Source organism: Hemitrygon akajei, chromosome 13, assembly GCF_048418815.1.
Source record: "Hemitrygon akajei chromosome 13, sHemAka1.3, whole genome shotgun sequence".
Classification (NCBI taxonomy): Eukaryota; Metazoa; Chordata; class Chondrichthyes; order Myliobatiformes; family Dasyatidae; genus Hemitrygon; species Hemitrygon akajei.
Window position 1 is genome coordinate 50102338 of NC_133136.1, and position 23298 is coordinate 50125635.

General features: G+C 38.3%; 1 protein-coding gene across 1 annotated transcript; it reads left to right on the top strand.

Annotated features, from left to right (window-relative positions):
- The first annotated feature begins 17189 nt into the window (after window positions 1-17189).
- Window positions 17190-22868, top strand: LOC140737493 (fibroblast growth factor 9-like). The gene is made up of 3 exons (XM_073063951.1): window positions 17190-17562; window positions 18895-18998; window positions 21756-22868. Exons 1-3 carry the CDS (start codon window positions 17289-17291, stop codon window positions 21999-22001), a joined length of 624 nt encoding a protein of 207 aa, XP_072920052.1. The 5' UTR covers window positions 17190-17288; the 3' UTR covers window positions 22002-22868.
- Window positions 22869-23298: the final 430 nt, after the last annotated feature.

Consider the following 23298-nt stretch of genomic DNA (forward strand, 5'->3'; position numbering starts at 1 on the left):
TGCATCGAGCGCAGCAGGAGTTTCATGCATAGCCCCGAACCGCTGGGCACGGCGGTGGTCTGTCGAAAGCTGGGACGAGTAGCAAGTTCAATGGGAGACATCAGGACCAGTTATTTTTGATCTGATTAAGCAGCTGCCCCAATTAGCCAAACCTTCATGGAAATAATTAAAGGTTTAAAGAAAAGACAAACTACCATTTAACCAAGTAACAAATTATATATTTAAATGAAATACAGAACAAATTAGGAAACTATCAAAACCACTACAGTACTATAAATCTGCATATTAGTTCCTAATAGTTATCAACAGAGGAATTAATCCACATGCTGCTGTACTCTCTTCATTGACTGTAAATGAACAAAATCAGCACAGACACCTAGTGCAGACAATGGATCGCCTTAAAATTCTGCTTTCAACGATTGCATCTTCCAAATCTTCATTTTATTTGTAACTTTCAACAAAATTCTTCATAGTGCCTAACTCATTTCATTTTCACTCCTGCCCGTTTCTGGCATTTCCAAGCCTGAATGTTTAAAACTGCAGTGAGCAAAACACTTCTGAATTGTCTTACTGTTCATTACTCGCCAACTATCAGTGACAAAAATCACTGCTTCTTAAGCACAAAACATGCAAATAATGCTACTTATAAACTCTTCGCTCTAAGCATGGCATGATGTCTAACAGCCACAGACATGCATGTGAGCAACACTAGTTAAAAACCATTCAGTAACAGTCTTCTATCCCAATTATGCTGCATAGTGTTTCAAATGAATGAAGGGAATCTTGGCTATTTTCTCGATTCATTTTTGTTCTTTAAGAGTTGCCGCAAATAAGTGGCAAAAAAGGCCCACTGATCCGGAATTCACTATGTTTTAAGAGCTGTTAGGATTTTCAATTTAAATCAGTGACCAAATACTAAAAGGTTGAGTGCCCCCCAAGAGGTGAATGGTGCTGAAAATGCTCTCCAGGAAATTTAAGACCTTTACCTGTCCATCCCTGAATACTCTTTGAATTCACCTTCTTAACTGTTGCCAGGTTATTCATCTGCACCAGCAGGTTTCACCAAGCCCTTTATTCCTTAATGTGATCTGCTACACACCCCCACCACTTTGACTTTTTAGTTATACACTTTGTCCCAGACACATTTGCTACACCCAGACTATCTTTAACATCAAGCACCCAACTCTTTTTCATTGCCTTAAATCCTTTGTTCTCATCCTCCAGCTTTGTCAATCTGTGCACTGCATCAACTCTCAACATCTCCTAGCCCCACTATCAAAGAACAGAGTTAGGAAGGTTGGCTTCACAAATGTTAGAAAATGAAATGAAAACTAAAACATAAAAGATTATAAAAATACACAAAGGGAAGAAAAATAGGAAAACAAAATGAAAGATAGAGGTAATTAGACTGAAATGAACAGAATTGTTACAAGAAAGCTTGCATTGCATGCTTCTGTATGTTAATGTAATAGTTATATGCATTCACTTTTCAAGTGAAATCATTGTTATGTAATAAGTCACCATTCTGCACCAATTGTATATTATAAAGAATTAGATAAATAGGAGGCAAATCATATTTTGTTTTAAACACAAGAAAATCTGCAGGTGTTGGAAATCCAAAGCAGCACACACCAAATGCTGGAGGAAATCAGTTGATCATGCAGCATCCATGGAAGTTAATTATCAGTCGACATTTCAGTACTGCAAAGGAAGAGGGAAATGCTAGAATAAAATGATGTGGGGGGGGGAGGGGGAGGGGAAGGAGGGAGGATAGCTAGAAGGCGATGGGTGAAGCCAGGTGAGTAGGAAAGATAAAGGGCTGAAGAGGAAGGAATCTGATATGAGAGCAGAGCGGGCCATAGAAGAGGGGTCACCCTGGCGGAGGGGATAGGTAGATACGAGTTAAAAGGCCAGAGTGAGGAATAAAAGAGGGGAAGGGGAGGGGTTCTGCTTTTGGTGGATGGAGCAGAGGTGCTTAGCGAAGCAGTACCCCAATTTACAATGGGTCTCTACAGAGAGGAGGCTGCATTGTTTTATATATTATCCGATATGAACAATTATGTCCTTACTCTTGGATTTTCCTTATACTGTTTTACACGCTCTACCTTGTTATGATCATACACTTAATTCTGTGACTATTGCTTTTCCTTGTACTATGTTGATGTACAGTTGTAATCAATTTAATTATATAAGTATGCATGACAAGTCTTTCACTGTCAGTACACATAGCCATAATAAACCAGTTTATCAATTTAATTTCCTCAATTCAAAATGTCATTTGAAGAAGTGTCTCATTAAAAGGAAGGAACCAAAGCAGAAACCTTCCATCAGCACAATCTGACATTGTGACACAAGGATTCTGTGGAGATGTTGAATGAGAGCAATATTTTGCATGTTTATCAGCTCAAAAATAGTGATTTTGCTGTATTGCCATTCAGATTCTTCTGGTAGAGATCATTGGTAATTATTATAGCCATTATCAGCCAGCAGAACTTTCAGAACTACCAACATACACACCATATGGTGCTGCCCATCAACTTTCAGATGAGGAAGAACCAGTCAATGTTGACATCTCATTGGTTTATAGAAAAGTTGATAGTTGCTTTTCAGTATCGTACATTTACACTTTTGCTGTAGACTCATGTCTTCATTCAGCTCTCATGCTTTAAGTATTTTGTAGCACTGTTGAAAGATAACAATTGGAAGAACCACCAGATATAATTTTTTTAAGCTACTTCAATGTTAAAAATGAATTACTGTAATTGAATACTGTATTGAGTAATAACATGCTATGTCAAACAAGTGTAGTGTTTACAATGATAATGAATTACTGTATTGAGTGCTGATGACTCAAAATATCCTACATTAAACAAATGTAGAGGATAAATTGAATATTACAAATTGAAACTTGTTCCAGTATATCTATGAAAAAGAAAATCCAACCCGGTCAATCAATATCTACTCTCAGGAATGACGAAGATTATAGGTCATGAACAATATTGTCAAGCAGCATTTACTTTCACCCCACATTTAATTTCAATTCTGCTAACACTTCTTTACAATCTTAATCCAAACATACAAAACATTCTGGAGTTTCAGTGAGATTAACTGAGGCATGAAGACTGCATTTGAATGTCAAAGTACACTGGTAAAATTGAATCTTAAATGTCAAAGAAATAGGCAGGGTGTTTTAGGAGGAATGTTCTGATGTCAAGGAAGTTGAAATAATGCCTAGCTTGTATATCCAGTAAGTTTTGAGATACAGTAGATGCACGAAAGGCCTAGGAGGGACTTGAAAGAAGGAAAGTGGTCCTTAAAATTGAGGCATCGTTAGTGAAGATTCCAGTCAATATGAACAGGCACTTATACGATGAGTGAACAAAACCAAGAATGAGCTAAATTATGGGCAACAGAATTTTGAATGAACTTGATATAGGGTGGAAGATGGGAATTTGGCCAAGAGAGCATTGGAATATTCAGATCCAGAGGTAACAAAAGTTTTGATGAGGCTTCATCAGCTGGAAAAATGATATTGCGTCAGGAACAGGGTCAAATGTCAGATGTTGTTACATTGATTATTATATGCAGCTTAGTGGACTGGATATATAGATGTGAACTCAGAATTTGTGTCCAATGCAACACAGGGATGATAATTAGTCTTTCTCAGCTTCAGGAAAAGAACCTATCAAGCTCTGCCTTAAATACACCCAACAACCTGGCTTCTATAGCTACCCGTGGTAATAAATTCCACAATTTTACCATTCTCTGGCTAAAGAAATTTCTCCACATCTCTTTTAAATGGACACCCCTCTAACCTGGGGCTGTGCCCTCTTGTTCTCGACTCCCCCACCATGGGAAACATCCTTTCCACATCTGCTCTATCAAGGCCTTTCAACGGGTATCAATGAGATTCCACCCCCCCCACCAATCCTTCTAAATTCCAGCAAGTACAGACCAAGAGCTATCAGACATTCCTCGTACAATAACCCTTTCATTCCCACAATCATTCTTATGAACCTTCTCTGAACCCTCTCCAATGCCATCACATCTTTTCTTAGATGAGGAGCTCAAAACTGTTCACAATACTCAAGATGAGGCCTCATCTGTACCTTACAAAGCCTCCGCATCACATCCCTGCTCTTGCATTCTAGGTCTCTTGAAATGATGCTAACATTGCATTTGCCTTCCTCACCATCGACTCTATCGGCGAGTTAACCTTTAGGGTGCTCTGCACAAGGACTCCCAAGTTCCTTTGCATTTCAGATTTTTGGATTTTCTCCTCTTTAGAAAATAGTCTGCACATTTATTTCTACTACCAAAGTGCATGACCATGCATTTTCCAACATTATACTTCATTTGCCACTATTACCCATTCTCCTAATCTGTTTAACTCCTCCTGCATCCTACCCATTTCCTCAACACTACTTCCCCTCCACCAATCTTTGTATCATCTGCAAACTTGGCAACAAAGCCATCTATTCCATCATCTAAATCATTGATATATAGCATTAAAAGAAGTGGTTCCCACATTGACCCCTGTGGAACACCACGAGTTGCTGGCAGCCAAACGGAAAAGGATCCTTTTTATTCCCATTCGCTGCCTCCTACCAATCAGCCAATGCTCTAACCATACCAGTAACAGAATACAGAGAACATTAATTTCCACAGCTTCGTTACATGCAAGATCAGATATAGCCATGTCTTTAAGTACACAAGGAGTATAAAGAAGATAATCAAGTCAAAATGAAAAATAAACTAGATTTAAAATTAAGGTTGATATGGATTGCTGATTACCCTGATAGGTGAAATGCCAAGAGGATGGATGAATCTACACAAATCATTGTTGTGAATCTGAAAATCTCATTCATTGTTGTTCCAGCTACATAAATTGTTAAGAATTATTTAAAGTAGAGCAAGCACTATAATTTCAAGGTTCAGGATGCAAAATTGTTTATTGTCATTCTTCAGTACACAAGTGAAAAGACAGGGAAATGATTGTTATTCCATATTCAATACTGCATAAAGCATAAATACACTATAAATATACAAGATTACCTTATGTACATACAGATGTATACAGTCTATGTGTACAGTATAAGCTAATCTTATATACATACACTGAATGGCTACTTTATTAGGTGCACCTGCTCATTAATGCAAATATCTAATCAGCCAGTCATGCAGTAACAACTCAATACAGAAAAGTATGCAGACATGGTCAAGAGGTCTAGTTGATGTTCAGACCAAACATCAGAATTGGGAAGGAATACGATCTAATAACTTTGACTGTGGAATGTTTGTTGCTGCTCGATGGGGTGGTTTGAGTATCTCACAAACTGCTGATCTGGGAGTTATGCACACAACAGTCTTGAGAGAATCGTGTGAAAACATTCCATGAGCAACACTCTTTTAGGCAAAAAAACACTTTGTTACTAAAGACAGATCAAAGGTGAATGGCCAGACTGGTTCAAGCTGACAGGAAGGTGACAACAACTGAAAATCATGCATTACAACAGTGGTGTGTAGAAGAGCATCTCAGAATGCACAACATGTCAAACCTTGAAGTGGATGGGCTACAGCAGCAGAAGACCAAACTGGATTCCACTCCTGCACTAATAAATTGGCCACTAAGTGTAGGTACACGAGTATCTATACATAGGGTGACTGACAGGAAGTTGGTTGGGGTACGGGGTGTGTTAACGGGCATAGGTATTGATTAGCCTGATGGCTTGGGGAAAGTACCTGGGTCATTTTGTTAATTGACAACTGGTTATAAATTGTGATTTCATTAATTAATTATTAAAAATAATGCTTTAAATTTCCCTGAATCCAGTATATCAAAAGTCTTCAAGCTCTAAAGAAATACCTTCAGGAGCAATCAATAAATGAGAGAGAGAAAGTGAAGTATGTTTTCTAGAAATGAGTAACAGCAAGGAAAAATAATTGTGGGTGCTTGTAACCACCCAAAATAAATTTGTAAGAAAATATTGCAGGTATGGTACAGTGTTTTTAAAAAGTGCAGGATCACTTTCTTACCTACTATATAAAAAAAATGCTAACATAAGAACCATTGGAGCTACCATCTGGAGTTGAACTAATTCAAATAAAATTGCAAGACAATATCGTTGCATTAGTGTAATGACTTGTCTGTGCCAACCAAGATATCCATCTAAACTGGTCCCATTTGCCTACCTTTTGGCCGATAACATTTCCTATCCATGTACCTGTCCAAACATCTTTTAAATATTGTTATTGTATCCACCTTAAACACTTCCTCTGAGAGTTTATATAATACGTACATATCCTCTGTGAGAGGTAGTTGAGCCTGAGGAGCACACACAAAATGCCAGACAAACTCAACAGGCCAGGCAGCATTGATGGAAATGAATGCTTCGGGCTGAGATGCTTCAGTCCTGATGAACGGCAGAGTTCCTTCAGAATTTTGTGTGCGTTACTCTGGATTTCCAGCATCTGTAGAATCTTGTGTGTAAAGGTCCTTTTAAACCTATTTCTTTTACTTTTGATTCCCTTTCCCTGGGATATCATGAATGCACACACTTTATTCATGTCCTTCATGATCTTATACATCTCTACTATGTCATTCTTTTTCTATAACTTAGGTTTACGAGTCCTGGCAGCATTCATATAATCTTCTTTGCACCCTTTTCAACCGGTGTTTTTCCTATTACAGGGTAACCAAAACTGTACACAGTACTACTGGTCCACCCTCACCAGCATCATGCAACTGTAACATAGCAGCTTAATGCCAATACTCAATGCCCTAACTGCTGAAGGCCAGTGTGCCAAATGACTTTTTCCAATTGTTTTCTGGGTGCCTGTCTACTCCCCATGTACTGGTGATCGCAGCACAAGGTTTATGACAAAAAAAATTTAGAGGATCAGTTACACTGTACAAATAATTGAATGGTTAAATATAAAGGGATCAGAATGGAACTAAGTAAATGAAGAACATTTAAGAAACTTAGACTTCCAATTTGCTATCATCCATATGCCTATGTCAGAGAGAAGGATTAGATTGATCTTAGACTAGCTTAAATGGTTAGCATGACAATGTGGGCCAAAGGGCCTGTATTGTGCTGCAATATTCCAAGTTCATGTTCTGAAACATACTGGCAAAGTGGTAGAGCAGCAATGGTGTTGTTTGCTAACATACAAGGGGAATACAAGTCATTAAAAACAAGTAATCTTGTCACCTCACCCCATGAATGAAGAAAAAACCCAATAGAAACTATAGTAAAAGAGAACACTAAAATGAAGGATATGACAAAAGGACAAAGAGATTCAAAGTACATTATTTATGTATGCAGTATATAAGCCTGAAATTTGTCATCCCCACAGACAGCTATGAAACAAAGAACTATGGAAGCAACACACTCAAAGGAAAACATTAAAACCCCCTCCCCCCTCACACAAAAAAATGTAAATGGCAACAAAAAAATAAGAGCAAAAATACAGATCATAAAATGAAAATCAAAAGGCATACTTCAGTATGGTTCAGTTGAGTGTTCGTTATCTGCAAGCCATCCTAATTCAAAAAACCTAAGTAGTACCAAAAAAGTGTGACCACAATGAGGACTAGAAACTAGATCAAATAACAAAAACACAAACAAAATTAAGCAATAAATTGTACTGTGATTAGGCTAGGGTTGCTGGGCAGTACAGCTTGAGGGGCCAGAAGGGCCTATTCCAAAGTGCATTGCAATAAAAATTAAATATTAAACAAAGTATTCTAAGGTTACATTTATAGTAAAAGTAGGATGAAACTAAAAGTTAATACAGGTTAACAATTTTGGTAAATACAGGGATACAATACAAATATTAAATTCATATTTTATTTTGTTTACTGAGGAAAATAACATACAGACAATACAGCAAAAGATAAAGACATTGGAACAAGAGGATAATTGTCAAACCAGACAAAACACCGAGGATAAAATGTTTAACCTTGATGGGTCTATGGAACTGAATGGAGTATGTCTGGATTGTGCTGACCCATGACTGTGCTGCAACACAGCTCAAACCACATCATCAAGTTCACTGATGACACGACAGTGATGGCTCTCATCAGCAAGAGCAATGAGTCAGTTTACAGAGAAGAGGTGCAGCAGGTAGCAGACTGGTGCAGAGCCAACAACCTGTCTCTGAATGTGAATAAAACAAGATGGTTCTTGACTTCAGGAGGGCACGGAGTGACCACTTTCCACTGAACATTGATGGCTCCTCGGTAGAGATCGTTATGAGCACCAAATTTCTTGGGTTTCACCTGGCTGAGAATCCCACCTGGTCCCTCAACCTGGTCATCTGTACTTTCTGCGAAGGCTGAGGGAAGTCCATCTCCCAACCCCCGTCACATTCTACAGGGTTTGTATTGAGAGCATCCTGAGCAGCTGCATCACTGCCTGGTTCAGAAATTACACCATCTCAGATTGCAAGACCCTGCAGCAGATAGTGAGGTCAGCTGAGAAGATCATCGGGGTCTCTCTTCCCACCATTACGGACATTTATACTACACGCTGCATCCGCAAAGCGGACAGCATTATGAAGGACCCCATGCACCCCTCATACAAACTCTTCTCCCTCCTGCCATCTGGGAAAAGGCAAAGCATTTAGGCTCTCATGACCAGACTAAGTACTTTCCCCAAGCCATCAGTCTCCTCAATACCCAGAGCCTGGACTGACACCAACTTACTGCCCTCTACTGTGCCTATTGTCTTGTTTATTATTTATTGTAATGACTGCACTGTTTTGTGCACTTTATGCAGTCCTGGGTAGGTCTGTAGTCTAGTGTAGTTGTTTTTCTATGTTGTTTTTACATAGTTCAGTGTAGTTTTTGTACTGTTTCATGTAGCACCATGGTCCTGAAAAACATGGTCTTGTTTTTACTGTGTACTGTACCAGCAGTTATGGTCAAAATGACAATAAAAGTGTCTTGACTAATGCAGTGGTCCAAATGTTGCTAGCAGCACTCTTCATTCACAAGCCAATCAAGTTCAAGTTCAGCCCAGACACTAACACTAGCCTTGCCATGGTATTTTTGCTGCTCTCATCCCATAAGCAGAGCAATCTACAAATGGTAACTAGGTGGGAGAAATAGACAGACCTTAAAACCTTATGACAGCAGATGAAAAACATTTAAAGAATCAAAATTATTAATAATATCAAAACATTAAATTCAACATATATGACTGAAGTAAATGAATTAAAACATCAGTGAAGTAAAACTAAAATCTGTCATCACTCACCTTTTCAGTCAGGGTTCAGTTTCAAATACAATAGCTATGACTGGCATAAACTGAGTGGACAGATCTGAAGTGCACCCAGCCCTTTTACTTGCCAGTGACCCAGGTTTAATCTTGAACTCTAGTCTGGTCTGCATAGAATCTACATGTTCTATGATTACAAGGGCTTCATTTGAGTTTCCTCCCACTGGCCACTACTACCAGTATGTAGTTAAGTGGTTGAATTTCAAGTTCAAGTTTAGATTATTGTCATTCAGCTGTACACATGTCAGGGTACTGAAGCAAGGACCCAATCGCAGACCAAGCACCGTGCACACTGTGATATTTACTGAGTAACAAATCCCACAGGAGGGGGCAACAAAGTCAGCATCAACATTCAGGCAGAGATCAAAACATCCAGAGAAATCCAAAAACCAGAATCAGGCAGAGTTGATATTCAGGCAGACAGAGTACAATCCTGAGGTACAAAAAAAAAGTCAGAGTCAAAGTTTAGCAAGAGATCAAAACATGCAGGGAAATCCAAAAACCAGAATCAGGGAAAACACAGAGTCAACATTCAGGCAGGCAGACAGAGTACAGATACACATACTAGAAAGGCTCAGAAAAATTCACTGGCACAATCTGGCAAAAGCACAGGACTGAAATACACTGAGCAATAAACAGAGAGGCAGATGATAGGTGGAGCACAATGAGACACAGGTGGCAGCAATACAGGTAATAATGAGAAACAGGTGAGAGACGGAGTACTCAGTAATACAGGGGCCGGAGTAGAGCAGGAGCGGGGACAGGAGTACATGGCAATACAAAACCACAGACTGACAGCTGGGGGAAACACACAAAAAGACAGAGTTCAACTGGAGATACTGACAACATGTATACCGTCAAATGAAGCAACATTCATCTGGACCAAGGTGTGCAGCACAGTACATATCGCTCACGCACATAACACAAGTTAGGTGATATTACCACTAATAAGTTAACAAATAATAACACTATGATATGATACAAGTTAAAAAGTAAACAATATAACACTACTGGCACTTCATACACAATGAAACCATACGATGAGATTCCTATGTAGTGGCAGGGAGTTCAGTATTCTTCTGACCTGTGGGAAGAAGCTGTTTCCCTTCCTGACAGTTCCTGTCCTAATGCTATGGTACTTCCTGCCTGATGGTAGGGTGGTCAGAGAGATTGTTGGACGGATGGGCGGGATCACTGACTGCTAAGGGCCCTGTGTACACAGCACTCCTGATAAACATCTCTAATGGGTGGAAGGGAGACCTCGATGATCCTCTCAACAGTCCTTGCAATCCTTTGTAGGGACTTGCAGTCAGATACCTTGCAATTCCTGTAGCAGATGGTGATGCAATTCATCTGTTCATGCTCAATGTGCTCTTGTAAAATTGGTTAAAATGGAGAGGAGAGGATAGCCTCACTTGCCTCAATATCCTCAGTAAGTGGAGATGCTGTTGTGCTTTCTTAACGTAAGAGGTGCTGTTGAGGGACCAGGAGAGATCGTCTAGAAACTTACTGCTCCTAACTCTCCATGGAGAAACCATGTATGTGCAGTGAGGAGAACCTGTGGAGAGTTTATCCATTTAGTAATACAGCACAGAATAGGCCATTCCAGCCCTTTGATCCATGCTGTCCCTAGCAACCCTGACAAATTCAATTAATTCTAACCTAATCACAGGACAATTTACAATGATAAATTAACCTACCCAGTCCGAGGGAGGAAAGTGAAGCACCCGGAGAAATCAACACATTCTACATGGAGGACAAACAGACGCCTTACAGAAGGGCATGGGAAATTGAACTCTGAACTCTGGATAACTGCTATGCTACTGTCACATCATTAGGTCATGGAACACTATTTAGCACAGAAACAGGTCATTCAGTCTACCTGGACCATACAGAACTGTTATTCTGCCTAGTCCCACTGACCTGCTTCTGACCCATAGTAGTTCATACCTTTCCCATCGATGTACTTTTCCAAACCTCTCTTAAAAATTGTTGTCAAACCTATATCCATATTCAGATGCAACAATGCATTTAAGACCTTCCTCATCTCCTTCAGCTCCATGCACAGATCTTCAAGTGGATCAAACTTGTTCCTTACTTGTTACAAGGGGTGTTGGGAGCGGACCCAACTGCAAGACACAGACACTGAAGTAGTATGAACAGGACAATGTTTATTAAGAATACTAGGGAAGCCAAGGAGTAAGGACAAGATGACAACATGAACATAGACGTAGGATACAACCTGGGCTAGGACTTGGGACTTGGACTTGACTGGGAACTCGGGTCATGACTCGGAACTTGGGTCTTGACCAGGGACTTGGGCTTGGCTCAGACTCAGACTTGACTAGACTGGGACTCTTCTTGGACACAGAGCCGGGACTCTTCTTACTGCAAACTGCCAGCAATTCTCAGCTGGCCACGAAAGCATCAGAATTTGCATCTTACTCAGAGCAGCGGCAGACAGCTGGACATGAAAATGACTGAATTCGCTAAGCAGCCACAGGTACAGAAGCAACCTAGAGTCCACGATACTCGGTAGCTCCGATAATGGTCCAGACTTCCTGCACTGGCTGAGGTCATGTTTTTCTGGTAACTGGTTTCTGGTAACAAGCTTCTTGGTGTGGGTTCCTGTTGCCGAGCTTCTTGGTGTGAGTTTCTGATGCCGAGCTTCTTGGTGTGAGTTTCTGATGCCGAGCTTCTTGGTGTGGATTTCTGACAGGACAGTCCAGTGAAGGAATAGCTGGACCCCCGAGCTATTTATGTTGCCAGCCCGAAACGAGAATCAGGTGTCTCAATTAAGGTGCCCAACGGAACAAGGGAAAACAGAAACAATTGGACTGAGGAATCCATGGACCGGATCGTGAACTGGAATGCTGAGTCTATGGACCGGACTGTGACATTACTATCCTTTTGCTCTTGTTCCTTGCTGCCTATACCTGCAATGCACCTCATTCTTCATTTTAAGGGCTTCAACATCCTTTGAAATCCAAAGTTCTCTAAACCTGCTAGCTTCATCTTTTGTTCTAGCAGGAAAATACAAACTCTATACTCTCAATATTTTATTCATGTAGTCCTCCCACTTACCATGCATCCTTTTATCACAGAACAACCTGTCCCAATCCACACCAGCCAGATCCTTTTCATGTCATCAAATCGGTCTTTCTCTAATTTAGAATCTCAGTGCGAGGACAATTCCCATCCTTCTCCACAATTACATTGAAACTAATGGAATTATGATCATTAGATCCAAAGTGTTCTCCTACACACTCTTCTGTCACCTGCCCTGTCTCATTCTCTAACAGGAGTTACAGTATGGCACTTTCTCTGTTTGGGACCTTTATACGTTCATTAAGGAAACAATCCTGAACCATTTGACCATCTCCATCATATCCAGTTAATCATATACAGTATAAAAATGGGATTAATGTAAAATTAGTGTAAATCATTGGTTGATTGTCAGTGTAGATTCACTGGGCTGAAGGACTGGTTTCCATGCTATATCTATCTAAGACTCTATTTGACTTAGTAAATGCAAGTCAATGTGTTTTTCTGAACATACTCGGATTCTTTTATCATTTTAAGTAACTCAGTGAGGTCATGTTGAAGCCTACATTTTTGTTTAGAGTAATGTGATCCAGCCATCTGGATATATTATAATAACCAAGGATTTTAAAACTGTTATTAATCTAATGGTCTACCTCTGAACTCTTTCCAGGGTTTCTGTATCACTCTCCATACCTGAACACAAAAGAAAAAGACAGTATTTTGGATACAATCTAAAGATTTTTTTTGCAGACACAACAGTACTTTTTCTTTTATATTAGTTTCTTCGAATTCATAAGATGAAGGGCTTTGATGTTAAGCAAATGGCAAAGGTTCAAAGGAGGCTGAAACAAACAAAAAGTTTTCAACATCATGCAAGTGTGAAACCTGGTTGATTTTAATAGTTGGGCATACTTTAGATCTAATCGTTTAGTTCTGTGTCTTCATTGCATTCAATGGATTTGACTCTAATTTTCATGGCACAAGTTTCCTGTGCAGACTCTGAGCCCCAATGCTAAACTGAAATACATTAGGAGAACCCTCCACAGAGAAAGAACATTCACAAAATACTTATAAGTCTATCTGATAGGTAAGCAAATGTGAAGATAAATTTAGGAACCACCTACTGAAGATTCATTTGGAATCTACTGTATGTGGCTAATTTCTTCTAATTACCCCCCCCCCCCCCGTCCTAAATAATTTCCATTTGAATTCTAGAAATGACATTCGTTACAAATTGGTTGATTTGTAGAAGCTGGTGATTTATAAAAATAATTTATTTTCCAAATTTGGAATCTTTCATTTAGATTTATACATTTCATTTGAGTAACTGAAAATGCCATTCTATTTTCAAATCTATATTTATGTTGTGCCTTTTAATATGCTTTTCTTTCAGTACTTGAGTACTTATCGTATTTGATATAACTCTTAATGAAAATTAGGTGTGGGAATATCCTTTTGGAGAATTTAAGTTCATTATTTCATCTAAAATAACCTAGTATTCTCTAATGTTCTATATCATTCCCTAATTATATCATAGAGTAAGACAGTGATGCAGAGGGTAGTTCTGTTTCAGTGACCTGGTTTTGATTTTGTGGAGGTTACCAGTTCTCCCTGTGTCTGTGGGAGATCCCTTTGGGTGTTCCAGTTTCCTCCTACATTCCAAAGACTTGAAGATACAAGAGACTGCAGATGATAGAATCTGGAGCAATAAGCAGGCTACTGGAGGAACTGATGCAAAATCTTGACCTGAAATGCTGATCAGACCTTTCCTTTCGCAGATGCTGCCTGATCTGCTGAGATCCCCCAGCAGCATGTTTCTTGTCCGAAAGACATGAATTGGCTACCACAGATTACCCTTAGTATAGAAGCTTGGTGATAGACTTGATAGGAAAAACAGTATATTTCAAAAGGAAATGCAAATATCCCAGCCTGCAATATCTGAATGAATACCTTCCCCCCACTCCCCTCTTTCAGCATTTCAAAGTGAATGTTGGCCAGTGAGTTATTGGAAAAAATGGAGGAACAGGATTTATCTACACTCATAAAACAAGGATTGATCAATAATAGATAGCATGGCTTTGTTGGTGGGAGATTCTGTTTGAATAATTTGACCTGCACTTTTGAAGATGTAACTAAGTATTGAAATGAAGGCAGTTCAGTTGATTTAGCTTACATGGGCATTATATTAAGGCATTTGAAAGATCCCATATGGAGGACTGGCCCAAAAGGGATCCAAGGTAAATTGGATTCAAAATTGGTTTGGTTAATAGAAGATGGAAAGAAATGATCAAGTTCACTTTGTGATTGGAAGTCTGTGATGAATAGTGGACCATAGTGTCTGGTGCTGGGATTCTTATTATTTGCATATACATTAATAATCTGGTATACTAAATGTAGGAATAATGATTACTACATTTGCCAATGACACTAAAATTGGTGATGTTGTTGATATTGAAGAGGATTGTCTTAGAATACAGAATGAAATTGATTAGCTGGTAAACTGGACAGTGAAATGGCAGATAGAATTCAATCCTGAAAAGGTGATACACTTTGAGTAGGATGCAGACATTGAATGTTAGGACCCAAGGAAGTATAGAGCAACAGAAGAACCTTGGATTGCAAATCCAAAGACACTTAACAATAGCAGAAAGAAAGTTAAGATGGTGAAGAAGGTACAGAGATGCTCACCTTTATTAGGTGAACCATGGAATATCAGAGCAAGGAAGCCATGGTGCAACTTTATAAAACCTGGTTAAGCCACATTTAGAGTATTGTATGCACTTCTGGGCGCCATACTAAAGGAAGAATGTGATTACACTGGAAAGGATGCAAATGAAATTCACCAGGATGTTGTAGCATTTGTGAAATTTTAGGTCTAATTAATCAAATTTGAACAAGAAGCTCAGATAGTTCCATTAATTAAAAATAGAACAGTGACTGTCACGTAATAATTGCTGAATCAGGGCCACCATAAAACTCCATGATGATTTTAAAACACAGAATATGAATTGAAAGAATTTAAACTGGTAGTGAAATCACTGTTGTGTATTTTAGCCCCAGGGTGAGGATGATTTACCATATACACATTTTAACTTAGAACAAAAATGTGCGACTGATTTTCTAATGTAGGCAAAAAGCATCGATTTAACAATAATCTATGAACTACAGTGAATTTCTAACCAAAAGACATTCGATATCTCTGATAAAGTACAATGGTTTATAATGGTTTACACCATATCTTCAACAGTTGCGTCTCATTGTCAGAGTCATAAAATTTGCCTCGAGATAATGTTTAAATATAGGATTTTTTGAAACTTTGATCTGTTCCCTTTGATTTCACTCTAGAATCAAACAAAATTTTCAAAGAGCTGATCAGTAGAAGTGTTAACATTTAGGTTATTATGTTGACACGGATATGCTTTGAGATTACAATTATAGCGGTTTGCGGTTCGCGCCACATGACATCATAGTTTACAAAGGGAAATAATGCAACAGGCACCTGCTGCGGGATCGTTGATACTTGTTTGGGGTAATTTATCAGCATTGTTTAATACAAAAATGAAATTAAATTGGAAATCCGTCCTTAGCTGGAACATCGCCAGTTTGATTTCGAGGTAGCTTTTTCTCATCTGTCGTCCTTTTTTGTGTGGAATATTCTTGACAAATGAATTAAGCAACAGAGTTATTTAATTATGTCTTTACATTACACACACACACACACACACACACACACACACACACACACACACACACACACACACACACACACACACACACACACACACACACACACACACACACACACACACACACACACACACACACACACACACACCTTGGCGATTCCAACAAAATACAAGACATTGCTGAGTTTTGAAGGACTCCAAAACTAAACCTATTAGAATGTTAATTTGGTGAATTGTTATTGATTAGATTTAGAACACACGCTAAACGCTTTCTTATAAATAATTCTCTTTTCATACCACCCGAGACTGGGATTTAATTCAGGTACTGTAAATGAGCATTGTGGAACTTTATACGCGCTTCCTTATTCTTATACAATATTATATTCTGATAAGTAAGTGGTTAAATCTTGATAATAACCTCATTGGACCTTTCTTATAAGAAGAGGCTCAAAATCAAATTTACTAGTTCCCATTCGAAAAGGGAAGGTGCATAGCTTTTATTTTTATTCGACTGATTAACGTTGTTTATTTCCCTACATCTGCTATAAATCGCTCTTCCAGCGTTAACGCAGCATCTACAGTTGAAGTTTGCTTCCAAGAATCTTGTGGTGGTGGTGGTGTTGCCGTTGTGGGAGGGGAGGGGGAGGGGTGGTTCACACATTTACGCCTTAATGTGCCTGGGCAGGTACAAGTCTCGGGTAACGCCTCCACTCCTACCTTGCACCTGTTCCACGTAATGCAAAGAGTACCCATTAAATCAAACTGCCCGGTGTTTATATAAAATCCATGTCTTAAACTAGGGAAATAAGCCGAATATATCTCCTTCCTTGAGCAAAAGGTAAGAAGGGAAAGCTTTCAACAGCTGTTCGGCACCAAATCTTAGAATAGAGATTTTGTGCACAACTCATATTCACATTCGCCGGTCTTTTAATTGTACTGCTAGTGTGTTGAACATTGCGTAAGATCGTGTTGCGGTATAGGAAAGTAAACGAAAAAAGTTTGGCGATCTGAAGACGAATTTATTAGCATATGCCCCGAGGGCTTATTTACATACGGTATAAACAGTCGGCTAATCTGATCCGTTTTCATAACAGCATCAAACCAGAATATATTACTCCAGGCGCCTTTAGGAAACAGAACAAGAAGACCGAATGAGAAGCAGAGATAAGAATATATAATCAGAAGCTTATCTTTTCATTTTTGTTTTTTTTTCTTTTGTCATTTTCTATTTCAGTATTTGGAGTATTTCCTTGATCGTGCAGAGCGGCTCGCTATGGCCCCGTTAACCGAAATCGGGAGCTACTTGGGCGGTCTAGACGGTGGACATGTGGCAGCCCCTTTCTTTCTTCCTGCGGTGGACGCCCCGGTCCTTCTGAGCGATCACCTCGCCCAGACCGAAAGCAGGCTGTCTCGCAGCACCACCACGGACTTAGTGCATTTGCAAGGGATTTTGCGAAGGAGGCAGCTTTATTGCAGGACTGGCTTTCATTTGGAGATCCTTCCAGGTGGAGCAGTGCGGGGGACCAGGCGAGACCACAGCCGATTCGGTAGGCAATGCCTCTTTCAAAAGTAAAACAAGCAATCCGATATCATATTTTTTTCTTCTTATATACCAAAATTCAGAAACATACGCGATAATATCCTAAAGCTATCAAGACTATTTCCCTCCGCTGACAGCCAGGTTTGAAAGGTTGTTCCGGATCGGTAAGATTTCACCGTGCTTGGACCATATCCCCCAAATTTAGCTGTTAGTGTCCTTTCGTGCATCACTTCTTCCTTCAGGGTTACAATAACTGCTTTTGAGAGGCACCTATTTTGTGATACTTACGAAGTAGATGGACCCCTTTAAAAATACTTGCAAGACATTTAAACCACGTTTTGGGAACTCTTAACACACTGTAGAGAGAAACTCCGCAGACATCACTCAGCAAGACATCAAACATTTCGAGACGTTCTTTTAGACATCTACCTTTCATTAGACCCTTAGGTGTATAAGACAGAAGATAAATCACACTTCTTGTCACATTCAATGCCCGAGGCACACGCGTTCCTGTTAACGAGTTTAACAACTTATTTCCTGCAACGTACGCGTGAATTTACTGGTTTTCTTGAGACTATATGGACATAATTCAGAATTGTAAGACCCCCTATTAAAGCATATGAAACCGCCTGCCTGCAGTGAACACAGCGATACAACCCTCGACCGCCGTAACTTTGAACATCATAGGGAATTCAGTGAAATTCACTACATAACGTGTGCCGAGCCATAGGATGACTGGTCGGGTTTCCTGCATTCCCGCTCCACTGTAGACCTTCACAAAATGCCATCTCCAGAGCCTAGATTCTTATAGTCCAGCCTTTAGATTGTAACCGTTTCTCCGCGATAAGTTCTCCGGAGAGTCGCTCTCCGCGTTTGGGATTCTCCCCGAATGCGTAGGTACTCGTGTCAAAGGTACGATCGTAAGTTGGCTCTTCTCCAGCAGGGTTGATTGGGGAAGCAGCGCAGACAGAATTTGACATTCGGAAATTTCAAACACTCTTCCGGTAAATGTCATCTTATTAAAATCGTTCCAAAATTATAATCTGAATTGGACAATCCTCCTTGTTATCAGGAAAATAACATCGGACAGTGGCGAAAGTACTTTCTCCTTCTTGCATGCACCTGTGGAAATTGTAGATATTGCATGGCACTTCAATCTTCGAAATGCACATCGTAAATATCTGAGCACTCAGAATTCCATACTTTCACAGGGGTTTTGATATGCGCAATCCGGAACGTGCGACGGTTGAGCTAACGCGAACATTTAAATATGTAGCTTGTGCAAACTGGCTTTGAAAAATGCAAACTTTCAATGCGTTTTTTCCCCACTTTCTTTTAGGGATCCTGGAGTTCATCAGTATAGCCGTAGGGCTGGTCAGCATTAGAGGAGTGGATAGTGGACTGTACCTAGGAATGAACGACAAAGGAGAATTATATGGCTCGGTGGGTAATAAATTCCAAAGCTTCTATCAGAGAAAAAGAAAATAAAGTTGATATTGGAGTGTGGACATTAACAATATCTGCAATATTTTAGATGGGCTATACTGCTCTCTGTTTCCATAAAGTTATTTTTATAAATAGTGAAATATCGTGATATTTATGTAAATACACTGGGAAGAGTTCAAGAGTTTGAGAGCTATGGTAAGATGCATGTGGTTTTACACCATAGTGTACATCTTCATTATTTTATATCAATTTGAATTAAAATTTGTACTGGTACAATAATGGGGAAGTTTTATATTCTTTTCATTACTTTTAAGCTACTGGAACATAGACCATCGCTGCACAATACAGGCCTTTTGTCCTGTGATATTGTGCTGACATTACTTTTCACTTGTGCAAAGCTTATACTTGTGCTACTTTTACCCAACATGTCAAAAGCATGAAATAGAAATACTTCCTCTAAAATAAGATGTCTGTTTTCTGCCAGCTTTGCTAAGTATCTATTGAATTATGTCAGGGCTTGCAGAGAATTTCTGGGTATAGGCAATTCTTGAGTCATCTTAGAGCAACAGGGCATGGAAATATTGCTTTTTTGTGATATATTTCACAGAAAAGGTAAATTTGAGGATGAAAAATTTGAATAATTGCCTCCAGGTATTGGTTCTGGTTCATGGGCCATTTCATGACTGCCTAGAAACAATTTATCTGACATTTTAAGAATATGTCACATATTGTATTTAATACATGCATTTCGATCTGGTTGTCAAGGGACACAAATGTCAAAATTTTACATTTCAGTGCTAAATAATGCTACTTAAGCAATCACACTTAGTGAAATAGTAAGCACAAATGGTCTTGGAAACAAAGTTATCTTAATACTATAGAGGGATCTTGGACGTTGATTAGACAATGTTACTGACCAGTGCTTCAGCATGTAAAAATCTGTGCTATATTTAGAAAATTAGATAGTATTAGGATGTTTCTTTGAATTAATGACAACTAATTGTAACATTTAAGTTGAATATAGCCAGCTCAAATATTAATCCAGGAAGTGTGTTGTTATAATGATATTTGAATTTTATATTTACACTTTCCTTCTTGCTAGTATTCTTATACAATGGATAAGATAACGTATATAAAAATTGTCACATTCAAATAGTATACTTGCTGATAAATAGTGCATAGTGATGAATATTATTGAATTTATAACTAATGGTAATTGATTAATACAATATAATATTAACAGCACATAATAAATATGTAACAGATTAGCTTGATTAAGCATTAATGGGATCATTGCTGTATAGAGATTTTGGTTTATCAACAGTCACATTATACATTACACATTTTTTGCTGCAATAGAATGAAGATCCAGCAGGTGGTGTCTAAATAACAAAATACTTGTAATACTATTTACAACTAGGAATAATATTGATGTGGAATTTTTAAAGTGATGTATTGATATAACATTGGCCATTTTGCTTAAATAATTCAGTACCAAGTTAATTTACAAAAAATAGGAATAAAATTTGAAAAAAGTTATCATTTATGGCAAAATGAGGTTGTAGCATCATGGATAGATTTGTTAGAAGAATGGCCTAATTATTGGGTAGTATAGATCAAACACATGAACAGACAGGTTGAAAAGAGCCAGACAAACACAGAGAAACTAACCTCATATTAATAATAGCATTATTTATAGAGTAAACCCATGAAAGATTTTAGAAAATCAAAAAAAAACCGCAACTGCTGGAAATATGAAGTAAAGTTATTCTTTAGCAAGTTTTTTTCTGTTGTTGGAGGGTTTGTGTTCAAACACAAGAACTGCTGTAGTTTGAGTGCAAAGATCTGTCATCTTCTTAGTACTCATGTCATTCAGACACTAATACAACACATTGGGTTAGCTGCCTTATGAGCATACTCTTATTTTGTTCTGAACTAGGTCCCTGTGATCCAATATTCCTGACAAGGAAGATGCAAGAGTGCAACAGTTGAAATTTCAGAATGAGAACCATGTTTATTATCATTGATGTATGATGTAAAACTTGTCATTTGGGAGCAGCACAGTGCAATACTTAAAATAGACTATAACATATATATATATATATATATATATAGAGAGAGAGAGAGAGAGAGAGAGAGAGAGAGAGAGAGAGAGAGAGAGAGAGAGAGAGAGAGAGAGAGAGGAGAGAGAGAGAGAGAGAGAGAGAGAGAGAGAGAGAGAGAGAGAGAGAGGGGAGAAGAGAGAGGGGGGGGAGGGAGAGAGAGGGGGAGATAAATATATCGATAAGTAGAGGAAGAAGAGAGCAGAAATAGTGATGTAGTGTTCTTGGGTTCATAGTCCATTCAGAAACCTGACAAAATTTGACCATTTATGTAACAGCGTGTAAAGAAGCAGCACATTACAGACATATACATCCTCAATATTGCTATGGTCATTGTGGGGTATGGGTAATGTAGTTGTTGGAGTGGCTTATCTCAACTGAAACATCTTCCAATCTGCCCCTATTCCAATTGGAGAATGCTCACATATGCTTCTGTGATTAAATTTACTGTATTTCACTGAACTAATCTGTTCGTACCTGCAAACAAATATAGATTTAAATATATTTTTCCCATTTTGAGGTGTGTTGTTAGCTAAGCATTGAATTCAACAAGTTACACTCACTAAATTTATTTTCTGTTTATAAATGTAAATATTATTGCACTATTTTGCTGCAGTAAGTGAGACTTTATTATCTGTTATTTTATTTTTAGGAAAAGCTGACAGCTGAGTGCATCTTCAGAGAACAATTTGAAGAAAATTGGTATAACACGTATTCGTCCAACCTATATAAACACAGTGATACGGGGCGGCGGTATTTTGTTGCACTCAATAAAGATGGATCTCCAAGAGATGGGAGCAGATCCAAAAGGCACCAGAAGTTTACTCATTTTTTGCCAAGACCTGTGAATCCAGAGAAAGTACCTGAACTCTACAAAGATTTATTAGGTTATAGCTGAAACAACCCAACATCAGAAGACGAAGAATTATTTACTCTGTTTATCACAGAAACATGAGCTTCCTATGGCTACATCTGGTTGAGAGAATGGTTTGGAAAGGAGGTGGCCTTACTGTCATCAAATGAAAAGCATTTCTGATGTGTAATCACCTGTTCAGGATCTTTACATCTTATTGCTAGGCATTCACAGCTTATGGACATCAGTAATGCTATAAATAGCAGCAGACAAAGGGAATTGGTATGTGTCGATTGTAGACTTTGCTATATGATGCTGCAGGTGCCTTTTCACCGAGAAGTTACATTGACAGAGTAGTGCTACAAGAATGTTCCTTTGTATCACTGTGGATAAGCACCACTTGGACTTGATGGAGAAATGCTAAAGGTCAACCTAAGATATCCAAAATGAAGACTACTGCTAGACTTTTCACTTTTATTACAGAGTATCAGAACAATGAATGAGTTACTGTAATTTATTTCACAATAGTGTGGCCTCCATCATAAATGTTGCTCAGAACTTATACTCACATTGCCTTGGGCGACCTTGGACAAGAGCCTTTACAGGTCTTTTTAGATGGATGTATTTATACAATTCCAAATTGCATATATTTATTTTATATAATTATTTATGAAACAGAGTTTATTTTTACTGAGAACTGTACAGGTAAGATTTAAAGAAACACAAAATGAACTATGCTAATATTAATTCAGAGGATTTTCTCAATACATCATGAAATATTACAAACATTGATTTCCCTAACATGAAGCATTTTTTTGTAATCCACATATGTATCTGTCTCTTGACTGTACTGTAAGACAATATCAGTTTCTTTTTTGTTTCATAAGGAACTGTTTCCATTTCTGTACTAAATGCAGCACATGTTCAAAAGGGAATTAAAAAAAGTATTGAAAATAATTTATAGGCACAGAGTCTTCTTCATTTAAGAACCAATCTTGAAAAAACAGTAATTTATCATAATTAGGGGATTAGATTTTAATTCTACAATAAAGCCATAGTAATATTTGCTACCTGATTGGGAGCAAATGGAATGAGTTTATTTTGCAGTAATATTTTGTTGAACTTTTATCCAATGAGAACTGTAAAAGTGTTTTTCCTTTTGTTATTAAATGGCTTATGCAAAATAACTCTCTAACATTACTCTTCACTTTGATAAAATACTATTAGGTATCAGTGATGATTATTGTTTTTTGTGTTTTAGGAATATCCCAATTAACAACTATTCAGACAGCCACACTGTTAAAACAAATATTGGAGTGAAGATTTTGACATTGTTTTAATG